This window comes from Scomber scombrus, chromosome 15 (assembly GCF_963691925.1).
Source record: "Scomber scombrus chromosome 15, fScoSco1.1, whole genome shotgun sequence".
Classification (NCBI taxonomy): Eukaryota; Metazoa; Chordata; class Actinopteri; order Scombriformes; family Scombridae; genus Scomber; species Scomber scombrus.
In genome coordinates this window covers 5,750,981-5,777,004 of record NC_084984.1, presented here as the reverse complement: position 1 = coordinate 5,777,004, position 26,024 = coordinate 5,750,981, and the positions used below count along the sequence as shown (strand labels likewise).

General features: G+C 39.0%; 2 protein-coding genes across 5 annotated transcripts in view; both read right to left on the bottom strand.

The window, feature by feature from the left end:
* The window catches only part of sardh (sarcosine dehydrogenase), a 52,107-nt gene extending 40,809 nt beyond the window's left edge, over nt 1-11,298 (bottom strand). For 2 of the 4 annotated variants that reach the window (XR_009927145.1, XM_062434639.1), the window contains exons 1-8: nt 10,155-10,172; nt 9,794-9,983; nt 9,174-9,310; nt 8,801-8,979; nt 7,434-7,613; nt 6,491-6,614; nt 6,010-6,110; nt 2,089-2,193 (exon numbers count right to left, since the gene is read on the bottom strand). Coding sequence is in view for 1 of the 4 variants with exons in the window: in XM_062434639.1 (XP_062290623.1) it covers nt 2,089-2,193; nt 6,010-6,110; nt 6,491-6,614; nt 7,434-7,613; nt 8,801-8,979; nt 9,174-9,310; nt 9,794-9,978 (1,011 nt within the window). In the remaining 3 variants the exon portion in view is untranslated. Of the gene's footprint in view, nt 1-2,088; nt 2,194-6,009; nt 6,111-6,490; nt 6,615-7,433; nt 7,614-8,800; nt 8,980-9,173; nt 9,311-9,793; nt 9,984-10,154; nt 10,173-10,283; nt 10,480-11,108 lie in introns of those variants that run through there. The other 2 variants (XR_009927146.1, XR_009927147.1) reach the window with 2 other exon arrangements.
* A 3,549-nt stretch (nt 11,299-14,847) lies between these two features.
* Nucleotides 14,848-25,075, bottom strand: cercam (cerebral endothelial cell adhesion molecule). Its single transcript, XM_062434642.1, has 12 exons — nt 24,873-25,075; nt 22,913-23,023; nt 21,985-22,102; nt 21,615-21,749; nt 20,600-20,804; nt 20,291-20,410; nt 20,048-20,124; nt 19,481-19,587; nt 18,668-18,800; nt 18,297-18,424; nt 17,764-17,967; nt 14,848-15,138 (listed from the first exon to the last, which is right to left on the bottom strand). The coding sequence occupies exons 1-12, from the start codon at nt 25,073-25,075 to the stop codon at nt 14,904-14,906; spliced, it is 1,776 nt and encodes a 591-aa protein (XP_062290626.1). The 3' UTR covers nt 14,848-14,903.
* Between the last annotated feature and the right edge of the window lie 949 nt (nt 25,076-26,024).

The window sequence follows — 26,024 nt, the reverse complement described above, 5'->3', positions numbered from 1 at the left end:
AGCAGTTCAGTGGTTTTTGATATGGCTCATTATTAAACATGAACAGGCTGAATAGGTGGTAATCTTAGCTTGTGAATGATACGGGTCCAGGATTAAATTATATTGTTAGAGTGCAGATTTAAGGAATACATGAATAAATCAAACAGGAATGCATGGGGAGAGAAGAGTGATAAGCGTAGTGTGCTGAGACAAGAAAAAAGAGCAGAGAGGGAGAGAGAGGACTGTCACCTAACCTGCCAGCCTGGTTTAAAAAAAAAAAAAAAAAAAAAACTGGCTCTGAGAGAACGTATACATCCATCAGGATCAAACCACCTTTCAATTTAGAAGCTTTTAAAAATATCAATCTCCAAAGCTGACCACCCATTTAAACACTCTGGATGAAAGAACTGCCTGTATAATTCCTTTTTACAGTTTTAGTCTTTAACAGTACACCAATTAAAACACTATAATCAATAGTGGAGCAAAAAATATAAGGTGAGTGGGTGGTACTAAAAGAGCAGTTATGGGGTCATTAAAATAAAATAGGTTTATCCTCAATGGAGCATGTATTATGGTATTCAATCTGCCTATTAGAAATGAAATAGCTCGTTTGTAGCCAATAAGACACTTGCATTTCAGCAAACAATACTTTTTGAGGATGTTTCTCTATGAAAACTTCATATCACAAAATAAACCAGACTTTTCAAATGCATCAGTGCTTATCATTATCTTTACACATGCTGTTAAAGATAAAATGTGTTAATTACACCAGGAACAATCTGATCGAAGAACAAGTAAACAAGACTTAAAGCTATACTATGCAGTATTTGTCTGTGGGTGTTTAAGTTGGCCCCTCCTCCCCAGCTTGACACAAAAGCGAGATAGAGAAAGAGAGCAGCAGTAGTTCAGCTAGAGAGTGAATGAAAAGAGCAAGCTACGCTGGAAAGACCAAAGCCTGAATCATATAAATAAAACATTATTTTATGTTTGTTTTCACGGCAGTTATGTTCTATAGCAGAGCTTCATCCTGTCTGCTGTGGCCTCTCTGCTCTGCATGTGTATATCTAAGCCCCACCCTCAGTCAGACACAGAGACCTGCAGCTCTTTATACATGACACAGAGACACAGAGCAGAGCAGAGCAGAGCAGAGCAGAGCAGAGAGACAGAGACAGCGATATAACTTGGTTCACTGTTACTGGCTGAAGGCTACACACCCACTGGCCAAAGGTTGATACCCAGAAGTGTCCTGAACACACCAAACAGGGTCTATGAAGTTCTTTTAATACACTGCAGTGATGATTGAAAGGAATTTCTTTTGAATTAGTCTTTACACTTAAAAAAAAAAAAAGAAAATCCTGCATAGTATACCTTCAAGCATTTTATGGCAACTTTCAGTTTTTGAGTTCAGTATTAGTTTTCAATACTAAATACTGGTTTAATGCAGGTGGTCGGAACTAAAAAAGTAGTGAATTTGATACCTGACCACACTTAAGAATTAAAAAGTAAGTGGTAAGCTGTAAGTGGGAAAAAACAACTCATTCATTTATTTTATATATCTCTACAGTATACTGTGTGTTGCATGACTTCCAATGTTGCTTGGACAGTATGAAAGTCATGCTGCCCGGGTGTTGTAAGTGTTTCTACATCAATCTTTCAGTGCATCTGACAAAGAAATCTGAAACACATAAGATAAAGAAAAGCAGAGAAAGATGCACTAAAATGAATTGAGCTAATTGAGCCAGCCCACCTAAAGCTATTTGAAAGTGTGGTAACACACACACACACACACACACCTACACACAAGTCAAGTTATGAATATGACCTCCAAGCTAATACATCAGCAAGCAATGAAGGCAATGAAGACAAGCGAAAGAAAAACAAATTAAATAAGAGATGAGGTCAAAATGACAAAGAGAATGAGAAGTGTATAAACAACATAAAAGTTTATTGAGATACCTGATTGGAGTATTTGATTTTACGTTGAACGAGGCAGACATTACATCATGCTGCTCAGTCAGGCACGTGGATAGTTAATGCACAAGATTTCAAAAGACACACAGTTACAATATGAGTGAGACGGTGAATCATTCAAGTAATATTCAAGTTTACCTCATCCCAGAAGATAGGGTTTTGCTCATAGCCACCCACAGACAGGGCGTCACCTTGGAGGCGCAGGTAGACTGATGCATCATGGTCCCTTACATTTGGCATGTTCTGCAAATAATGATCGAAACATGCATTAGTCAAGACACAGCAGGAACAAAATGGTGGGCAGATTCAGCCTCACACAGGAGACAAAAAGAGGAAGATTAACTGAGTTTATGAAAAGTTTTCATTTTCTTGTTTTTTTTCTTTTCTCAATTAATTATATGGCCTTTAAACTTTCAAACATAATGCTGAACACACAACAATGTGCTATGGCTTTAATCTTTATCTAAAAAAGTGTATAACTGTGTTTGATTGGCTGCTAAAACAGTAAAATATTCATTCATAATGACAAGACATATGGGATTTAGTGCTCCAATGTTTTCAGAAAAGCACTTGTTTTGACACTTTACACAGAGGCATATGTACAGAACAGGGCAATACAGGACTAAATAACCATACAAATTTTCACAGCACCAGTGGCACATACCTTAACAAACCATAGCGTTTTTTCATGTAAAGTACCGAAGCTACTGACATACCATGAAATCTTCTTTCAAAACACAGCAAAGACACATTCCTTGTGTCATAGTAAATACTCTTGCAGAAGTGTGTGATGAATAGTTACACTTCCGGTATTTTGTGTCATTTGTATTCATCCTGAGAGCTTTCATTCCAAAGTCAATTGACTCACTGGATACAAAACCAAAATACCAGTGAACAAGCTGACATTTGGAAAATAGCTCATTACATATAATAAAAGCCAAACTGTTCTTTTCCTCTCTCTTCTGTGCTGAGTACAGTCGAGCAACTTATTCCATGTGATCAATACGGAGCACTGCACTCTGTGTGTCCTTCTCATACTCACACAGATTTAAAAAACATATAGGAAACATCATCAGCAAGTCTGGTATGTTATAAATTTAAAGCTACCATAGCCTGCCGGGACAAAAACACATATCTTTTTCCTCGTAGAAAAGCGGTCAGCATAACATGTTTGACCTGACAAGTTGCACACCCTGGTGGGAACAGATTTCCTGATGTGTGAGTGTGTCATTTTGTGTGTGGGCTGATGTCTGTGTACATGATGCAGCAGTAATGCTGGTTAAGCTGCTCTTAAACTACAAAACACGGAGCAGGTCTGACAGTCTGGTTAAACCCACCGGCCTCTAGAGGATGAGCAGAGTTATACATGTGCACACTAACTAAATCTAACATACATATAATCAAAAATCACACAGTGACTGGATCGTGTACAAAAGACATGTCAGGCATGTGTTATATATTCATCCAGGGGCCTCTCTCAACCCCCAAAGACACATATGATCAAGATTAGTGGATACAAAACAAAATAACTTGCATTTCTCTCTTATACCAACAGCCACACGTCATGCTAATGCACACTAAGCAAACTGAACCGTACAAGCTGAAATATAAATGGTCACAGTGCCCCCTGTTGGTCATATAGACTTAATACAGTCAGATGAAGGGATTTCTGCCTTCATGGGGAATACAATGAACCTTAAAATTGTGTTAGTAATACTTTATTTCAGAAAGCCTCATAAGTGTCATAATACACCAGAAGTTACTTAAGTTACTTATAATTCTTCTAACATTTGTGAATGTTTTTAAGTTGTAAACATCATGCTGCTTTCTGTAATCATAAAAATAAAACCTTAATGCCAGGCCTTATTGTTGATCCTAAGCACTTTTTAAAAAAGGCAGCCATATTAAAATTATACTACAAGCTCTTGAATTATAGTACAAGAATAAACAAATACAGAAATAATGAGATGAAAGTGTACTTTCCAACTTTTACAGAAATTTATGGTTACAGAACAAATGTGAGAAACACAACCATTGTGTTTTAACAATAAATTTGGAGCACAACAGCTCAGAGTTATAATAACTGAATCAAAGGAACATGAATAGCTTTTAAAAATATGTTTGGTATAGTATGATTCAAAAGACATCAATTAAGATACAGGTGTTTATTACAGAGGGAATTCTGTGTCCCTCACATAGTTTGACTTTATCTACATAAGCAGACAATCAGAAATTGTTATTCCCGAAGAGAAGAATATCGATCAGTTCTGGCAGATCTTTATGATGAGATCTTTATGTTGCATTCCTTGAATCCTGCATACTAATTTCTAGACAGCCTTTGAGTTCTTCTATGTTACAGTGACTATCACTGTTCAGAAAACTATTTTCAGAGTACACCACGTCTTGGTAATCCCTGGAAAAAGGAATTATAATAATAATAATGGCAGGATGCACCATCTCCCTACTGATGATGATTTTAATTATGCAGCCCATACATCAATGGAGAGAGTAGACAGGAGTCCAGGATGTCTTGCATTGAAAAGGTTTATTTACTTGTACAAGGAGAAATGAGCGAATGATCAGTACACGTTATATTCTGATGCTCCCTTCAATTCTGAAGTTTCTCTCCTCCGGGGATAGACTTTAAACCACACAGATAATGCCCAAGGTTGAGCCATGCCCAAATATGGGCAGACCAACACATCTACAATATACAGAATGTAGTCTACTGGTCTATAGCCAAAACATTGCTTAGACCTCACTCAGGACCTTTGTCCTACATCTAACACTATATCAAACCTCTGACTCCAGTTACCTTAACCCCATTCAGGGAAAACAGTCAAACACATATCTGACCTCGGCTGCAATAGCAACACTATCAGAATGCCTCCTGTTTTCCCCAAAAGGAGCAGACTCACTGCTTACCACTATCTCAAGGGGAGACAGTGTCTAAACCCAATATTTGGTGTGGCCTTGCTATGACCGCAAAGCCTAGTTTGACCCAGTGCATATTAGTTATGGAAAATTCCCTAACACCTACTAGCCTTTAACATGGTGGTAGTAGGAGAACACCTTACAGCAGTCTGGACAATGACTGCCTGCCATCGACACCTATATGGATTGCATGATCACTCTGACCTCAACCAACACATGTACTAAGTGACCCCTGGAAAAACGTAATTCAAACATAACATGGGCATGAATGAAGTTTGAGTCACTTAAGCAAGTTAAGCAAATCTAGGACCATCTCCATTATCAGAGGCTCAAAGGCCAGATATTCCACATACCATTGGTATATACCCATACCAACAGTATCAGAGATGGCAGTCAAGAGCTTAGGGCAGTAATACAATGCAAGCTTTAAGGATTCAGACCAAAGGCCACAATATCAGTTTCAGCTCCTAGGGCAGGAAGAAAGTGGAACCCATCCAAGGCAGTTCAGCAGGCGAAATCCGCTCTTGGGCATAAAGATATTATGGGCTAAGTGAAGCACGGAAGAGGCAGTTTTAGAATAACGAGGTAGAATTATGTGCAAACACAGTCTTACAGGCAAAACAGGGCCAATGGACAAGATGGAAAAACCTTGAATACCAGAACCTTGTTAAAGAAGGATTTTTGGGAACCAGTGGCTTAGGGAAGACCCATCATGTCCCCTTTGTCGGCAAACTACACTTGTGCTTGATGAAAGACTAACAAAAATGCCCTTTCTCCCCCAACCCCTGGCCTCTCAAAAAGTATGACCTTTGTATCACCAGGAAAGGGTGTGAGTATGATTTACAGACCGCATAAACAGGATCTTCTTGATGTTCTGTTACTGTGTGGGCCTATCAGTGAAAGGGGGGTGCCCACCTGATAACCCCAGTTATGAAGTGTTTGCCCTCTACCCTGACTCCAGTATTGACTGATGAAAACTAAAGAAAAAAAAAGTCCAAATTTGAGAATCATATTTGCCATTAGCCAGCATACTATCGTGCCTACTTGTTGCTTAAGTCTTGCCTTTTTAATAATAGATCTTGAACCACAATTTAGCTGCTAAAATATGACAGATAGTGATCCTACCTGTATTCCTTCAATTCTTTCTGTCACCACATAGGCATGATGCATTGCAATGAGAGGCACCTTTACTCCAGCCATTTCCCCGAGTTTAGTGGCCCACACACCTGCACGTAACACACAGATACAAAAATGTCATAAACACGCCATATTCACTTCTGGATATACAGTATGCCTTTTGGGCAATGACACCTGGAAAATGTATCAAAGTGCTTCATCTAAGGTAAAAGTCAAATGCTGCTTTTGTATTGTGCTCATAGAAAAGGCACCGACTCAAAGCCTGCACAATTAATAATATGTAAATGATTCATTCAAATGAATAATCAATGTTACTTGAACATTGATTAACTTGAATTGGCAGGGAGATCTGTTGCATCTAACCAAACATTAAAATCTCCTTAAGTTGCATCGCGGTTGCACAGCACTGGTGAACTTGCATGTCTTTTTTTTTTATGTATTTGGGATGATGAGTTGAACTGAGTCTGACCTGCACAGTTCACCACACAAGGTGTCTCGATGGTCCCATGGGGGGTCTCAACTGCCTTCACCCTCTTGACCCCGAGGTCATCTGTCCGCACTTGAATACCAGTCACAGGGCAGTTCTCAATCACCTGTTGTTAGGAGGACAGTTTTGTAATGAACAGTTGTTCACATGCAGTTTAGAGAAATTTACACTATATGTTCAGCTCCACCCTGCATGCAATCTGCAAATAGTGCATTTAAACTACACTAAGACTAGGTAAGGATACCTGCAAATTGTTTTCCTGACCTAATAACTCAGCAGATAAACCAAAGAAGACCTGTTGCTAACTGTCATTTGAGGGCTATGAAAGAAAGATGACTGATTTGTATTTACTTTTTTTAGGTTAGTATATTTCTCTCATAGCCTGAGCTGAAATTGCTCTCTGGAAACTGTGCAGTCTTAGTTACCATGGTGATAAAACTGTCAGTAGCTAATATAGAGGCCAAAAAGTCAGTACCCTAGATCCAACTTTTGTATAAAATGCACTATGACAGCACGGACCAAGTGTAGTGTTATCTATTTCATTTACTAACTGCAATTTAAGCACTCGTCCGTTTGAAACAGCAATTAATGAATAGCTGTAGACGAGGTTATGACACAGCTATCTAGACTGTACTTTCTTGTTCAGATAAGGTGTTATTTTTGCACTGCACTGTTGGAGTAACAGAGAGATAAGAAAGGGATCATTGTCCGAATCTGCATAACAAGTAGGATTCTTCTACATACACACTAGAGGCAAATGGAAGAATTTTGCAGTGTTCAAGTGAGTGGTATTTATTATATCTGGATGATTCACATGATGTTCAGTTCACAGAAAAGTATGCAAAACGTGCACGTGCTGTAATATATGATGCATATCCATGAATTGAATACAAAATGGTATATACTGCAGACAAGTACACTTTACCTTGGCTCCCCTGGCGGAGGCAGCTCTGCTCAGGGTGGTACAGGTGCCTGCTGGGTCCATGGTGCCATCTTTTGGTACGTACAGAGTTCCATACAGATCATCAACATTCATCAGAGGATACAAGTCTTTAGTCTCCGCAGGCGACAGGACATGGGACTCGATACCATAAACTTTACCCAGCTAGAAACGAGGGGAGATGATACGTTTTAGTCGTTATGGTCTTTTATGATCTTGCCTGAGAAGGACGCATGAAAATCTGTCAGGACTTTGCATCAGATCCATATTGAAATACATGTATTTGTCTTTTCTGACCACAACAACATAATAGATCAATGTTTCAAAGGAAATCTATTATTGGTCTGCTCAGCGAGCGCTTTGATTTCAAATTGCGAAACTTAACCATTCCTGCTACACTTACACTCACTGATATCAGAGGGCATTATTCACAACATGAAGACCTGTCGATATTTATTTCTAATAAAAATGTAATAAAAACTATTTTTAATCCAGATAATAATTTTAAACAATTAATCTAAAAAATGGAAGCAATGGTAATTGTCCCAAACAGGACATTTTCAGTGAACTTTGAACTCCAAACACTTGTAATTTAGATAACCAAAGCTTTTCATGCCACCTCCTCCTGTTTGCAGTTTAATGCTCTAAGGAGCCGTTGCAGTAGTTTAAAATCAGTTCGTTTTCAGACGAAGTTAGGTGCAATTTTTGTACCTGAGGTGTGAGGTGTCAAAGTCTCTATCAGGTATTTGTTCTTTGGTAATGGTGATAACAGGTGATAACAGTATTATTCATGAGCCATTACTCGTTGGTAGCTCCCAACTGACAATAACAATCAGTACATTAAAATGTACAAAAGTTGCCTGGAGAAATCAGGTTAGGTAGCAGTGCAGTCGTTTACATGCACTGTATCATCCTGATTGTAAAAGCTGCGTTTACACATGCATTTATGTGGCGCATTTGGACTAACAGCAAATCGCACAGGCTCTGAAAAGCTTTTCCTTACAACATAATTGCATCTGAATTTTACAAAAAGCCATTTTCTTTAGCTTCTAGAACTAAATGTTTATGAATACAAGAATAAACCTCTCTGTGCAATATTTTCTTATTAATTACAGTGATACTACCTCTCTCTTTGGTCTTTTTTTATCTTTTGATGTTAGCAGTCACCACCTGCTTTGTGGTGGACCTGTTGCTATGGATACACTTTTAAAGTTATAATGACTAATGACTGAAACTTATGCCAGTTAATTACAAATTACAATATTCTCAAATCAATGTAGGAGCTGTCTCTGTAGCAGTCATTTATATCAGCTTTTCTGACTTTTCCAAAACCAGACAATCTTGATTCTTACCGACATAAGGCGCTTGTACTCGTCCAGTCTTTGCTTGTTGGAGGCAATGAAGAGTCCTCCATTCTGGATCCAACCTGTGTGGAGCCCCGTCTCCTCTTCCAGGTCTTTGCTGATCACATTCCTGGTGTGGGCCAAGAGCTCAACTTCAACATCGCTGGGACGAAGCTGCCACAGCAGGCCTGGTGAAAACACATGTATATATTAGGTCATGCACAAAAATATTTTAAAATTAAAGACTTGAAGTACAGGTTCTTTAGGGCTGAATGGTATAAGATGTATAATATTGCATTCGGTAAAAATGCTGTATGTGGCCACACACACACACACACACACACACACCTTACACCTGTCCATATACTGTATAGTTCATTACCTGCTGTATGCCAGGTGGTGCCAGCAGTCAGTCGGTCTCTCTCCAGCAGAACTACGTTGGTCATCCCCATTTTGGCCAGGTGGTAGACGGTTTGACAGCCCAGACTGCCTCCTCCAATCACCACCGCATCCACTGACCTGAGGCAGGTGGCAGATTAATAGAGGTGAGCTGAGAAAATGACTTTGAAAACTGGGTAAAAGCAATGCCACTTCAAACACGAGTATGTTACACAGTTGACTGAATGGAACCAACCTAAAAACAAAGATTTAGGAGAAACTCTGTTTTCAAATTTACCTTTTTTATTAAGTGAATGAATAAAATAATAATTCATAATTATAGTATTCCCCTTTTCAGACTGTTCCAGACCTGAGTAATCCAATGTGCATCTACAATCTGGCTTTTAGGTCATCATGATTATTTTTATACTGTCAGCTGCTCCATTATCATTCTTCTATCGATAAATCAGCTTACATATTTATCAGCCAAATCATCCTGTACTGATGCAAGAATTCAAATAGATGCTGACCTCAAATTGCAAAAGATAATAAAGGTAAACCAACATTTCCACAGAAGATCACTCCATCCATCCATCCATCCATCCATCCATCAAGTGAGCTCACCTGGGTAGAGGTTTAGTCGGCCCAGATGAGGCTCCATCGTCCTGTTTGAGTGTCTTTTCATAAGGGACACTTTTTTCCTTGGTGTGCTCTGAGCTGTAGGACTGGGCGCTTGTCCGGCATAGGGGAGAGAGAGGAGGCCGCACTGCAGACACCGCCCGACGAACTGCACTCCCTAGGAAGGCCATTGCCCCTGTGGAAGACACAAAGGGAAAGAGTGACTCTCTAGATGTGCATTGAAGAGTGCAGAATATTCACTTAATTAGTTTTAAAATAATTTACAAAAAGATGACTCATGCTTGTATACAGTATACTCTGTATGCCATATTCATAGTAATTCAATATTCCAATCCAAGCTTTGTACCATTATACAAAACTGAATGTCTTCTCCATCTCATGGTAGAAAAAGTTCAAGGAAAATCAGGTGAAACAGTATGATGGTCTGGTGGTTTTAGATTATTATTATGTTATTAAACGTCAAGTCAGCAAACACCTGCTCTGTGTCCCAAATTTCAACACCAAAGGTTGCAAGTCAGCAGATGGCACAAAAAACACAAGAGCCAGTAAACAAATTATTCCTCTACAGAGGACCAAGGTCCATGGTGTCACATTATCACTAAAAAAGACTTCAATGCATCAATGAATTTGATGTTTGCAGGCCGGAAACAGGTCATGACATGGGGCATCTGCCGCAGCTTTAGTTACTCTTTACATTACACTAAGCAGCATTCATCAGCTGATGCCAAGTCTAATAAAAGACAAACATTAGGTTGCTTACTTCACATAACTGGTATTACTATAACATGCCAACTTGCACATGTTTGAACTGACCCTGGATAACCTCCACTGGACTTCAACCGTCTGAAACAGCTGTTCATTCACCATTTGACTTGGCTTGGTTACTTAACTCTGATGCAACCTCCAATAGTTTGAACAGGGAGGAGGAGGATTTAAAAAATAAATAGCAGATAAAGTGTGTAGAAACGTGTGCTCGTGTGCAGCAGTGTTGCAACAACATCTCCAGCTGCCTCCAGCGCATACGTTTTACTGGCATGTGAGCAACACCCACGCCACTTTATTGCATTTCAGGAAGAATAAGTGCAAGAATTTGTATGACAGAGACCGCTCAATGTGCTTGAGCGGGCGACACACATCAGAGCCTAAAAGCTACAGTCCAAAAATACCAAACACATCCTGCGCAGCTGCAAGCACTAACGTGGCAGAAAAACGATGCATGTGATCTCTCACACCAACCAGATTAGACAACTACACCGGCATGCTACTGTAACTTCGGGTCCGGTTTCTCATGCATACTTACAATCAGTTCCGGTTGTTTGCGAAGCCGCTCGACGACGCGAAATGTGAGGATGTGCAAACCAATTTTGCAAGAAAACAGGGTGTGAATCGTGGGAAAAATGTCCGAATAGTTGTGTAAGTCAGAGAAGGGTCTTCAAAGTATGTCTCGAGAGTTGCAGGGAGTGCAGTTCCTGCCTTTACCTCAGTGCGACCAAGCACACTGGCCGTAGACTCACAGACATAAAAAGCAGCAGAGGGCGGGCAATTTGGGAGCCAGTAGTAGTAGTAGTAGTTGAAGGTGGTTAAATATGGTCACTTGATATTCGTCACATGAAACACAAAATGTCAAATCCTGCACAGTTCAGTCTGCTGATTGATCAAACCCTACATACAAACACACCACGAATTGAAACCAAAGGCTACATGAAGGGAAAATAACTTTCTAAAATCATATATTATACATCTGGTAAAGGTCAAAAAACCCTTCAAAAACACTGGTACACATGAAGATCCAGGACTTAGACAGTATGTTTGGTGGTGGTTCCTATGGTTTACTATTTATTATCCTTAAATTGACATTTTAATTGTCATATTGTATTTTAATTGGGATTTTGCATGTGTTAACTGACCATATACTGCTGGTTAAATCTCTCTGTATGTTGCAGGGGCATAAGGGGAGCAGCTGGAGTTTAAAGTCCTCCAGGTCCTGAGACCCAATGGAGCAGAAGTAGAGCATCAGATCAACATCATGTATGTAATGTCTGCATGTGTGTGAGACGCAGTGGGTCTCGGCACATATAATTGTGGTGATCTTGCAATGGGGGATTAAAGTCTGAGAAGAGAAGAGATTCAAACACACAAATCAAACTACCTATAACAGTAACACAACAGTATGAAACCTTATGCTCTGTGTTGCTCTGAGCCATTTCTGTTCACTCCCACTGCCAAGTTGACCCCATGATTCCCCACCTCCAAGCCAGCAGCCAATAAGGTGCTGAGTTTATGTTTGCTCCTGTGGCAGGAGGATCTCTCCAGTTCATACAGCTTTCAGCAGGACAGAGGCTGAATCTAGGAGCTACAGCCAGTCTCTCTATTTCACGTATGCTTGTGTCACACTGTATGTCTGAAACTGATCAAATGGTCCACAACAAACTGTTAATTATGTTGTCTTATTTTAATGACTAGCATATAGAGTATTCAGATAGGTTGTTATATGTGACCTATCTGATGTTCTAGGCTTCAGTAATTAGATCATGTAACCCGGATAGATTACTGCATGTGCAAGCAGCTGAAGTATGCTTAATGTGTCATGCACCTACTCCGATATATATACTTTATGTATCAAGTTTTTATGTACAAAGAGAGAAAATAAGAAAAATACAGATTATATCAAACTGAGTCAACAGGCACTGTCTACTTAAAGAAACCGAGGGAAATTACTTAATGGTTTATGTAAAGTTCTGTCCAGACACAAGCATTATTTGTGAATAACAAGACTGTTTTTCCTTGTGTAATCTGTGAATATATATATATAAGTCTTGATTCTTACCTTTGTACTTGTCTTGTGAAGCCAACAAAATAGGTTAAAGATGCTTAACAGGCATAGGTAAACACCTCATCACACGTAATGACTTCACACTAAAACAGGACAGACAGCCTGTTTTTCTTGTAGCTGTCATGTAGGAAAAAAATGTCACATCACACACAAACGTGCATTGCAAAGGTTTTTAGAGGCCATCATTTTTACAGTGACTGTCATTGATTAAATGATGATTATACCGATTGATTAGAGTCAGCAAAATTGAAAAAATCTGAAACTATGTTTATAAAAATTATTAAATCCAGAAAATGCTACCATGCTTAGTCCAGTTTGTTATGGAGATATGATTCCCTCTTGTGGTGGATTTTTGTCAGTACAACATCTGATAATACTTTTTGTTCAACTTATATTTAAATACTTCTCTTTCCACAGAATGTTTGATGTATTAACTAAAAAACGCAGCATCACATTCAGACAATGACATGTAAAAACTAATTTTTATTAACATTTTAAAAGATTGCTTTACAGTTGTCCAAACATCCAATTGCATAACATTTGATTAAAATGAATCACTCAAAGACACTGAGAAAGGCAGGAAAAGCCATTGCACTTTGCACTTTGATTGCATGTTGCACATCATGTTGTGTGACTCCTCTGTCAACCACATCAATCAAAACTGAACAAATAAATTAAGACATATGCAGGGAACGCAACACTAATAGTAACAGATAAAAAAAATGAATGCATGAAGCCAGATTAAGTGAAATGTTAAGTGTAGTATAACTTGATTGTTATGATTTAAATCCACAAGGGACGCCAGAATAAAAAAAACAGTTACTTGCATTGTATTCCTAGATTGATAAGGATCCCAGTGATGTTACAAAAGGTTATTAGAGGCTGTGTTTTAACATGGCTTAAAAAAAGACTACAACTGCTACAACATGTGTGAAACAGTTTATATTGTTTGGGCTCCATCCTAACAAATTATGGAAAGTATCTCTGTGCTCTCTGAGGCAAGGCTAAACAACAGATGAACCGATGCAACCCTCTTACACAACCCATTCACACTTCACACATCTGTTGATTTTATACAAACGGTTGAGTACTCACAAAATGAGTTTACTTATTTGAGCTGAGCGTGTCTAAAATACTCACCACTGACTTGTAAAATCATTGTGCAGTGTCAAAAATATGCACTATGAATATTAGGTTTTCCATTAGAGTAATGCCTTATATACTGCAGGTATACTCCTCTCTCTTTGGTAGGTAAGCCTACAGTTATTGTTACTATATGTTTTATTTCAATAACTAAACAATGCCATTTTGCAGTCTCAAAAATCAAGAAATCAATGAGTAAAACGACTTGGTGAGAGTCCCGGTAGTATATGTACTCTGAGATTTACAATTTGTATGCTAAATGTAAAAATATTTAGACATAGCCTTAATATATAAAGTTGTCTAATCAATCAGCCCATGTTGTGATGTTTGTCTATTAAGGACTTAATTTTATAGAAGCTTGAATCCCTCAAATGCAAACATTGTGTGTGTAAGTGTTAGTTCCACTAACAAAACACTTCCTGAATTGAATCTGGTGCCACTGAAACAGTCTTATACTGTCAATAGAAACCATGAGGTACGTCTGCTTTAGAACAGTTCATGTAAGAAAGGGAAATATTAATGAGTCCACTTTTTTGTACAATTGCATCACTCTCCAGTTGTGAAGAAAGACATGCATGAAGAGACACATGTATACACTTAAAGGCTGTAATAAGATTTTTAAACATGCAATCATAGGAAACACACACACCATCACAAATACACATTCAACCAGAAATGCTCTTGACATTGGCCATACATACTGTATAAACTCTCAGAATATTACAAAATGTCAGCATAAAGTTAAAAAAAAATAAAAAAGGTGGATTGTTCTTGAGAAAAATCTGTTGTGCGAGTTCAAACATCTGAATTGCTAAGACATCTGTACAAGTAGAAAAACACCCAACATGTCTTTACAGAAAGTCTCAATGAATGCTGGCACTCATATAGCCCCCTTCCCACCCTCCCACCCCCCACATCTTAGCACCACTATCATCCTGTGCCATATGCTTGCTAATATTCTTAAGACAAAAGTCCAGTTTAGATGGCACTGAGTATGACAGTGGGAGACACAGAGTGGACTGAAATAAAGTATGAGCACACTTTTTCCTCTCAGCATCTGTCTCTCTGACCTTGTGGCCTTTTGACCTGCAGGTTCTCTGTTGCCATGACTGCACGGCACTAAAGTTCATCCTTGTACGCAGCTGACAGGATCTCAGGTGGCGGCGCAGCACCTTTCAGGGTCTTGTGGGATCCCCTCCAATCGGTGCGTACCGAGTCATCGTCCCACAGAGTCGACGTTTCCGTGTCGCTTACCCAGTGGGCATCACCAGCGTAGTGACACGGCTGGACCAGGAGGGGGCGAGTACTGAAGGCTTGTAGGTTTCTGTTAGGGAAATGGGACTTGTAGTCCTCACTGCAGAGAGAGAACAGATAGAGATTATATAGATTTGAGACTTTAAACCGTTTAGTATGTCACAATGAAAGAAAGTACTTGTTATAAAACGATGTAAAACTGCATCAAGGAGGAAATGTAGACTTAAGTTGAATACATGATAAAATGTACTGTTAATCAATAATGTCTGTAATATTTTGGGCCAAACTTGGAATACACTGACTTGACAAGAGATGGAGCCAGAGGCTGCATTCAAAGATAGTCGTGTCACTCTAAAGGCAACAGCAGGACCAATGTTTGCTGTGCATTCTTAGCAGACTAGTCAAGCATATCGAATTAGAATCGCAGAGGTAAGAGAGAAAGAGAGAGCGCGAACAGAGAAAGTGGGCTGGCTGTAAGCCAGTTTTCCACACATGACAGAGCACACAGATACTGCCAAGCCTTCTGGTTTACAGGCCCTTCAGTCCAAGTTGTATTTCATCTTAAACACTCAGCGACTCATATGTGTCTCGTTTACTCCGCTGCATCATCACTGTGGTATGATAAGAAAAGTTGTCCAGTTGGGGCATTGCAGACAGATGCAACCAATGCACATCATGCCAGCTTTATAATAAACCACAAACCGACAATGACTACAATCTACAGTGTTAGAGTGGTCATGAGATAGAGGAGACATTAGTGGAGGAAGACAGAGAAGAAGAAGTAAAACAGCAATGTGCATTTCTGGACACTTGGAAATAATCAACTGTTGCTATTTTGAGCTGTTAGCAGCTCTGTGAGGCTCAACGTTCATTCAAATGTTCTGGTGAGTGCCCTAAATGAAAAGTTAGAGGATCGCCAAAGTTATTACTACATCTATTTCTGCACTAAATTTAATATCAATCCATCCAATTCCTGTCGAGACATTTAATCCAAAACCAAGATGTGAACCTCTTAGTAGAATAGAGGAAAAATCCTGTGCCAATCCACATGGAAGAGATACTTCATTGGATAAGTAAAAACTCTGACTTGCTGGTGGCACTATAGGAAAGGTCAGGGGATCACCAGTTATTGGGATTCATCCTCTGGGGCACATGAATGTCTTTACAAAATGTCATGCCAATCCAGACATTTCACTGGGACTGACTGACCAACATTGCGGCTAGAAACATCAAAAAGCTAGTCTGCCACGAACACATGAATAACCTCTGGCTGTTCATCTGGAAACCACACTGTGCCGAAAAAAACAGTCATCCACATTGCCCAAGATCCAGAAAACTAATCTCAATTTCTAGCTGCATTAAAAGATATGCTACCGTGAAATCTGTACATCATAAAAGAAAAATGCACAGAAGAAATCTCTTTAGAAATGCATTCAAATTCAACTTGACAATTGCTACATATATCAAATCAATCACGCTTTCTATCAGCTTAAGAACATATCCAGAGTGAAGGGTTTTATGTCCCAAACCATGAGAAGTTGATTCATGCTTTCATCTCCAGTAGACTCGACTACTGTGACGGTCTTCTGACTGGACTCCCACAAAAAAGCATTAAACAGCTGCAGCTCATTCAGAACGCTGCAGCTCGAGTTTTAACCAGAACAAAGAGATCAGACACATTACTCCAGTTCTAAAGTCTTTACACTGGCTCCCAGTCAGCTATAGAATAGATTTGAAAGTTCTGCTACTGGTCTACAAATCACTGAATGGTTTAGGTCCAGAATACATGAATGACATGTTAGTAGAATATAAACCCAGTAGGGCTCTGAGATCTAATGACTCAGGTCAGATAGTAGAGCCCAGAGTTCAGACTAAACATGGTGAAGCAGCTTTTAGCTGTTATGCTGCACACAACTGGAACAAACTACCAACAGAACTGAAATCAGCTCCAACTGTGAATATTTTTAAATTCAGCTTAAAAATATTTCTCTTTTCATGTGCTTATGATTGAGCTATTTTAAAGAACTTTAAATTTTAATCTTTCATTTGCACTGTATGTCGTTTTAATGATTTTAATGCAAATCATTATTTTATGCTCTAATTTAGTCTAGCTTTTTATTTTATTTCAGTCTTTGGGTTCTTTTTTTATTGTATGTTTTAATGTTTCCAATTTTTACTATAATTGGGTTTTATTTATTTATCTTTTTAATTGTATGTTTTTATGCTTCAGATTCTTACTGTTTAATGTTGTTTTTTAAGTAAAGCACATTGAGTTGCTCCTGGGTATGAAAGGCGCTATATAAATAAAGCTACCTTGCCCTGCCTCGCCTTACACATTGAAAACAGGAATAAAAATGGAGGCCAAAGCTGACCTTAATATTCTCTAAGAGACTCGTAGAAGTAAAACCACACTCCACTATGGTTCTTCAATCTACAAACAAACTCTACGAAACCTAGGCTAAATATATTATACAGTATGTGTATATGCTCAGTCAACCTAGAGAAATCCTCTTAATCACAGTTATAAGGTCAGTTTCAGTTTTATAGGTCTAGCAAAGGAAAAGAATTCAGAGCTTACAGAGGAAGAGAACTGCACTTCTATGATTGAACAAATGGTAAAAACTAAAGGTAAGGTTTCATACATAGTATTTACACTAATGAAAACAATAAAACAAGAAATGTATGATGAAGGGTGTGCAGAATAGTTGCAAGTTTGACCACGTACTTGGGATGTTTGTCATACATGATGGGTAGGAATTCATCGACAGGCAGCATCTTGGAAAGTGGTTCAGCATTGAGCAGTTTTTGGGCTCCCTGCAAGGATATGGCATAGGACAGAGTCCAATAGGAGTAGTCGGCCATTACCAAGTTATGAACGTTCTCCACTGCCTCCTCTTTAGAAGGGTTCACCTGCTTTCTGCCAAAGTATCTGTAGCAACATAAAGTCAGGAGAAGAACAAGTAAGCCCAGAGTGCTGAATTCTGTTGCACTTTTGCTGTTCTTTGGTTTTCTTTGGCAATCATTTTCAAAGATTATTTTTTGCCACATTTGTTCTGCATATGTGTGTAAATATTTCCAGAGACCTATGACAATCACAAATCACACAAAAGAACCCAGTACAGTTCCCATTTCCCTACTGGGTGCATACTTTCAAAATGCTTTTATCATGTTTCTGATCCACTCAGTATGTTTCCATGTCCTGTAAAACAAGAATCACAGAAATCCTGACCCATAAATACACACATCTGAATTGCTTACATAATGTCCCAGTCCAGCTCCACCTGCTCCACCTCCTCCATCAGTCTGAGGACTCGTCGTTTGAAGTTGGCCTGGAAACGGACATCGTCTTCAAAGACCAGTGCTTTATCCATCTGCACGTCCACCATCTGAAGAGAAGAATGAAGAACATTTGTATAAAACCTGAAGAAATCAGTAGAGTTTGGTTCTGACAGCTGGTTCCGTTTTGTAGCTATTCTCTCCTTTCTCTCTATATACAAGCGATTATAAATGTACAAACTATCCATCTAACTATTTATATTAACATAAATAACTATAGCATTTTAGTTCTCATTTGTTACGAACTTTTGTTGTTTAAAATTAGAAGTATTAAAAAAGTTGCATCATTTTACCTCCTTCCAGATGTAGAAGTGGCTCAGGAAGCAGCCCACCTCTCCTTTGGTCAGAGTGCGTCCAGAGAACGGGTCATAGTAGCCTGGTAGCAGGTCCACGCCCAGGATCTTGATGTCACTGCTGTTCAGTGCACTGCGCACACACACACACACACACACACACACACACACACAAATATATTTTCGGATTTCTACAGTCATCCTCAATGCACACTGTTGCCTGCGTCCACTTTTCCCAAAACAATCATTTTTTAAAAATATATTCCAAATAAGAAAATCCCCTGGTTTTGCACATATTGTATGGTTTACTTGAAGCCATTTTTTTTCTTAGTCATTGAAAATGTAATAATACTTTAACAAGACCTCGCACTAAAAACATGAACAATGAACTGAATGAAGCAATCATTACATCTCTTATGACAGAAAACTATAAAAGTACTATAAAAGTAAACAGAGAAAGAGGGAGGAGACAATAGTAAGGGAAAAACTAATAAGGCACTGACAATGACTTCAAATTCAGGAGGAGCAACAAATACTAAAGTTTTTCAACCTTGAACAGACTTTGAATGGTCATAGCGATTGGCTTGTTGCCCCATTATGACCGTGATAGGTGTAAGCAGCTAAAAATAGACAACTGGATGGAAACTTGGACTCAGATTTGGTTATTGATTGCCATTAATTGAACTAAACCACGAGGTGACGTATCAGTACATTGCAATAGTTCTTACTTTTCTTTTCCTCCCAGCAACCACTATAAAATCTACATTTCATATCAGTATCTGTTATTTCTCGCTTGTTCTTCTCCATACTCACTTCCCATCCACAGCGTCTACCACCTTGACATCAATCTCCAGCTGATTCAGAGAGTACAACATCCTGTCTCTACGGTCAATGCGGCGCCGCAGATTAATCAGATAGATCTGAGGAGACAAGGACAAACTGTTTTTTTACTCTGTTAACTGCATGTCATAACCTCCATGTATATTGTTAATGTCCATATTTGACCTCTGCAAATATGTCTACTGAATGGCTCTGTGCTCATCCAGAGAAAAACGTTGCCATAATGATGTGCTTGATACTCTAAATCGTGAAAACTTTTAAAATTTCTCCATGCTCTATCATTACATAACCTATTGTGTGAGTTTAAACATCTTAATTAAAAGCTGATGTTCAGAGAGGCATAACTCCAGGATTGTGTTTATTACCATTCCAAAGAATCAGGGTTCATAAAAACAAGAGAGATACATTATAACAATCACTGAAGACTTAAAAATCACAAAGTTAGTGTATAGTTTCACAGATGCTGAGGTTACAATGTTGTTTGAAAATAAATGATATTAATACATTAGAAATGACTGTGTCTCCAAAAGTTTGTCTCACCTCATCAAAGCCCATGAGGTCTCTCTTTTTGGGGAACATGTGGACGTAACGAGAGGGGTGCATGGGAGGACCATCAACTGTTTGACAAAGAGGACACAGCATGAACTCATGGAATCAAAGTTTAACAAATAAGTGAACAAATACTGACAGTTGCCTTGTTTAACTCTATGTCAGTGTTTATCTTTATATAAAAAAAGGAACATTTGGAGAAAGTGTTAAATACAGAATACAATCTGTTCGTACTCAAGGACTCCAGATGAACATGGACAAAGTTGAGATGATCATCTTCCAAGGTGTGTTGAGGTTTGGCCGGGATGTTCAGGTAGCCATAGCGTTCCTTGTTAGACAGGTACATCTGTATCTCTGAGTAGCATCAAGGTTTAATCAGTCAATAAATGAATGAATGAATTAGACATTGTTATGTAACATCTTGGTATTTTTTAGGGTTGCACTTAAGTCTGACTCATCCCCAATCCTAGACCCACACATGGCAAGTGTCTTTAAAGTGGATGCCATTACAAAAACATAATCACAAACAAAGGGCTAACGAACCTGCAGCCCGGCAGGAGAAGGCAAACACAATGATGTCGTCATAGGGCCAGGAGTACTCCTGATGAGGAGGGTAGAAGGCCAGTTTCTTCATGCCCTCCTTCCTTAAATCCAACAGCATAGTGGAGTGTACCATGGGCACAGGGAAGCAGCCAAGCCTCTGACGATGGCGGGTAGGAAAATATTCAGCTGTTCGACGATAATATCCCTGAAAGTGATTTGATTAGAATATACAGAAAATATGTCAGGACAAAATATTGTTTAAAAAGATGTGGACTGCAGGTGAAAATTAGCTCTGTACATCAAATGGTATCATTTAGGTTGAATATTATACATATCAAAAGGCGTCATGGTGGAAACGTATGGTTACTTTAAACATTACTTTCAGCGACTCATCAGGATGCAAAGGCATACAATTAGGAAGTCACATCTAAAAAGATATTCATAGGTGGTTGTTTGTGCAATTACCAAATGCATGTGATTGAGGTGCTGCTCTCTGTTAGCAGTGCACTTTCCCCCTGCAAATGTTTGGCTTGTTCAGGAAGCGAAAGCACAGGACAAAATGTGTGCTAGTGTTTGTAAGTTAGATCAGAAGGAGACTTTAGCAGGACAGCTACTGTAGGTTGTTGTTCAGAGTCTGTGGCTCTTGTGAGGCAGAGCAGGATGCTATCAGGCTCAGTGTGTCCGTCTGTTATTACTTTATGTTATTGCTTTATTCAAGATTTATACGAGATTTGCTGCAACGAAATGAGGATTCCAGCTATGTAAGCTGATGGTAGAACAATATTTATACAAAATAATGTAAAACTAGGTGCACAATCAAGAAATCAAATAATTTAAAATGTAAATTTCTCCTTTTTAGTCTCTTTTTTTTCTTAAAGGAGAACACAGGACAAATGATTTACAGAGCAGATATGTGTGCTGAAGTAGACAAAAGAAAGGTTTAATTTCAGTTGGAGTTTCACACAGTTTTTCTCAAGTGTTTCAAAGTGGTGCTAGAATCCAAAGTGGTGCTCACCTGCGGAGTTATACCACACCAGTAGTTGGAGTACGCTCCTGGAGAGTCTAACATGGGAGCAATGACCGACTTGTTTTCTGCTATCAGCAGGTTGAGGGTTTCTGAGTTGGTGATGATATTGTCTGTGTCGGCAAACTGAAATGGAGACACAGAGAGAGACAAAGAAGGCAAAAAGGAAGGGGAGAAATATGGGAGAGTGATTGTCATGCCAGATCACGTGTGTCTTTTATCACTGGAACAATCATTGCCAAAACGTTTCTTGGGAGGAATAACAGCAGCAAGAGAAGAAACAACTTTTGTTAGATAAAGCAAGGGAGGAGTGATATGAATCGTTCAGTGCTGTCACAACAGAGATTATTTTCAGGCGTACCAGGATATAGTCGGCCCAGCGTTTCCTGGCGAAGTTGAGTGCCGCCTGCTTCAGCTTCATCACATACTCGTACCTGGTGTTGGGCCAATGCTTAGGACCCATCTCTCCTGCATATGACCTAAGACATACAGAAACAATGCATACTAATATAGATATAGATTTAAGATATAGATATATAGATATATAATATGTACTAATATGGTTTATTGTTCTTATTTGCCATTTCTCATAATTAACAACTCATTGAGTTTGGCTGAAGGGTTCCTATACCAAAATATCTTTCCTAAATAAATGATAAAGAACTCTCGGAACTCTCAAATGCTTTTCCATGCAGACTTTCCAAACAATAAAAGAAACACAAAAATACAAAGAAATCTTTTAGGATGTCGGTGAATCTATTTTTGGGGGTAATTATACACGTGGGGAAAGCAGTATGTATGGACAGTTTAGCTACTGCTATACATACACAAGTTGGACATTCAGGGGAAAGGACACAAAGAACCATATTCTTCACTTGCACAGACATTTTGTGACAACATGGTGGCATGTGAAAAGACTTCATGGCAGTGAATTTAACAAAAACACATTAGAAAGAATAAGATGGAATTACTGTTTGATGGAGCAAAAGGTGCATAAAAGGATGTATGGAATAGAGCTAGATTGATAGCTGAAGACGTTCAGTGACTGCAAGCACACTTGAGTCAGACAGTGTGTGTCTGATAAGCACAAATAACTTTCACTAATGGGCCTCAGCTCACACAAATGTCTACAAAGAGTAACACGCACGAACAAGAAGAGACGTGCTGCATCATTCCTGATTATGTGAAGTGAATATCACTGAACTACAGACTTAGAGTTCAATGAGTTTCTCTTCATGGTGCAGTTTGGTTGCAACTAGAGTGGACTGTGAAAAAAAGTTCTAACTTACGTGGGTTGGTCCATTGGTCTCCACTCAACATAATGGTAAAATTTCTGCATAACAGTAAGCCACTCCTTCAGCACAGCTGTGGTGTTGTCCAAGTTGTGATCTGTGGCAGCCCTGAGTAGAACAGAGAAAGCAAGTTGTAAAATAAATGCACTAAACTGATGATGTGCCTGCATGAGTCAAATATTTCAAATTCTGGTTTGATGGAGTCAAAACTGGACAAAATTCTCAGTGAGCTTTGAAAGCCAATATGGACACTACTCTGAAGAGCATCACTAGATTGGAAAATTCAAGGTTAGTAAGCATGTTTTACAGAGTGAAACCTTTAAGATCAGGATGTTACACTAGCTCCTTCATGGTGACTATTTGTAACTAATGGACTGTTTAAAATACACAATTTTTGTATTATGTGTAGCTTTTACCACCAGTGATTATACTTCCACTTAGCTTAATATCTTCCACTTAGCTTGAAATTACCATACATACCCTGAGACTATAAATTTGCCAACCAACAGAGATTCTGCAATGCAACTTACACCATTGTATTTCTTCCTTTAACATCCCTGGGTAATATATAAGTAATATGCATGGCTGTTATATTGCAATAACAGATTTCAACATGATTTTTGCATCAATGAGATGTATCATTTTGTTTTCAGGTGTTTCAGTTACTTTAATACATTCAATTTTTTAACTGATTTTCAGAACATTTACTTTATCATGACATATGTTGTCATTACCATATAAAACTACATAGTGTATACTCTATATTGTTTTATCCATCCCTAGTGGAAAGAGTAGTGTTATATCCTGGACACACTCCTGCTCTGAACACACCACCTACAATACCATAAACACCTATATAAACACTGTAATCATGTTATATGCTGAATGATGTGTACTGTTAGGCCACCCAGCAACTGTTAACATTTCTTCTGAGATGCAGCTTCATGTAATCAAACTTTAGATTTACAAGTAAAATTCACTTTCAATGAGATCATGGTCTGTATGACACCATAAATATGCAGCTGGTAAAACAATCAGAGGTGAATTCAGTTTGGGAGTATTAGCCCTCACCCTACCAACACAATTAACATACAAGAACTACAGACTGGGGTCCCCAGTTACCCCAAAAATAAACTACTGTAGGAAACAATCATCAGAGCAAAATATCGGCGTATTTCGTTTCAAAACTTTCTTACTTGTATAGTTAATGTCACCTGAAAAAAAAACACAGAGATTATTATTTTAGGGTTAGGGTTAACCCTTTTCAAATACAATGCTGGGGAGAGAAAATCGAGGGTCGTGGACAGAGTACAAGTGGAAATATGTCTGCAGCATGCGTGTCTGTCTCATTCAAAATGACTGACAGAGTGCCTTTACCCTCCCTGACAGTGTGAAACTTAAAATTAGGACCTATTGTAATGCTTTTAATTTAATAAAGAGTATAAAAAAGCAAACATGATATCAATAAATAGTTTCATCTATTCAAACGGTGGAATTGGGTGTTTTTAAATTGATTGATTGAACAGAAACAATGATATTAAATCATTAGGAACAAATTGATTGACAAAGATAAGAACAATTGGATTGATACCTGTGAGATGTGACAAAAGGTAAACCTCTAGGGTCTGAGGGGACCCCAGCCGGTAGGGTTAAGGTTAATAATTAGTGTTAGACATGTTTTCTTAAAATTATTCCTTAGAAAGCCCAACAAACTACAGAACATCAAATGTCATGCAATCCACAGAAGGAAATGAATGCTGCAGAGTGAGAGGCAGCCTGGAGTCTGAAAGGCACAGAGGGGATAGGGGAGATAGGGGAGGGGTAGGACGCTGTTGCTTTCTCCAACTCATTTAAATGCAATTGACCTTTTGAACGGCTGCTATAATATAAATAAAGAGCCCTGTACAAACAGCCTGGCAGTGCATGCAGTCCACAGTGTCCACGCAGGGAAACCCACCACACAGAGATGCGGTCTTTGGGGTAGTTGAGTCTCTCCAGAGCTCCAAGGTAGTACGGCAGGGAGTGATCGGTGTTTCTGGCTATGATAGCGATAACCACGGTGGGAGGCTGCATTTTCGACTCCTCCGGATACTTCTCCTCCGCAAAGTAGCACCCTGCCTGGAAAAGCGAGGCCCCCAAAACTAGAAAGTGGAGTAACATGGTGGAGGCTGATGGAGGCTTCAGCGCAGCACGTAGCCGCCGTAGAACTTACGCGTCAGCAGTCCAAGAAAAACTCCCAAATGTTCAACCCCTCCTCTCCACCGAACAAGCCGGCTCGCTTTTTCCAGTGACAAATCCAATCCCAGCAGCAAAAGAGAGAGAGAGAGAGTCAGAGAGAGGGGGTTAAATTACAACTTCCGCCTTTCTAGGCCTGTGGAACAAGGAGGGTCTGCCAACGTTATCCAACGATGGAGGCGTGATTTGGCCAAGTTCTCCTCAAATCTCTGCGGACAATGATGACATGTCCTCAGTATGCAAGTGGGCAAGCTGTGGTGTTTATCAAACTTATATCTATTCAGTCAACAAACTCCATCAGATCAGGGAATGAAAATAAAAGTCTCCTCAAAGTAATTAGTTTTAATTAGTTTATCACAAGGAATGCTGATAAACGTGTAACATGGGTTAAAAGTAGAGTTCAGCTCTTCTCTTTTTGTTATTTTCAAGCAAAAGTCAGCAGATAAAAGTATGAAGGCTGCAGTGTAGGTGTTTACATCTTATATAAACACCAAGTATGTACAGTTTATGTTATGTAGACCTGGTGAAATGCAATTTATAAACGAGATCATGGATAGATGGTGTAGTAACTATAAAGAGATGCAGTGTGCTCAGTGATCAGTGACGTGTTCATGGCAGCAATGTCACAGATTCACCAGCAGAGGGAGTCTTTGAGCCAAGAGAAGGCCTGATACTAAAGCAGTGTTGATGTGTTTTTATTGGTTAATAATGGTGGTTAGTGGTCATGCCATCTACATTTACACAAAAACTGTATTTGAGTATAACTTTGCAGTTACTTGTACTTTCATGTTGTGCTTCTACATCATTCTAATCCTACATTATGAGGGATATAATGTTCTTTGACTCTGCAGCAATCATTACTTGCATCTTTGCA

Coding starts and splice junctions, on each gene's coding strand:
- cercam (XM_062434642.1), bottom strand. CDS start 25,075: ATGTTACTCCACTTTCTAGTTTTGGGGGCCTCGCTTTTCCAGGCAGGG. Junction 19,588..20,047: donor ACCTCATGGGCTTTGATGAG/GTGAGACAAACT, acceptor TTGTCTCCTCAG/ATCTATCTGATTAATCTGCG. Junction 18,801..19,480: donor GTAGACGCTGTGGATGGGAA/GTGAGTATGGAG, acceptor GTGTGTGCGCAG/TGCACTGAACAGCAGTGACA.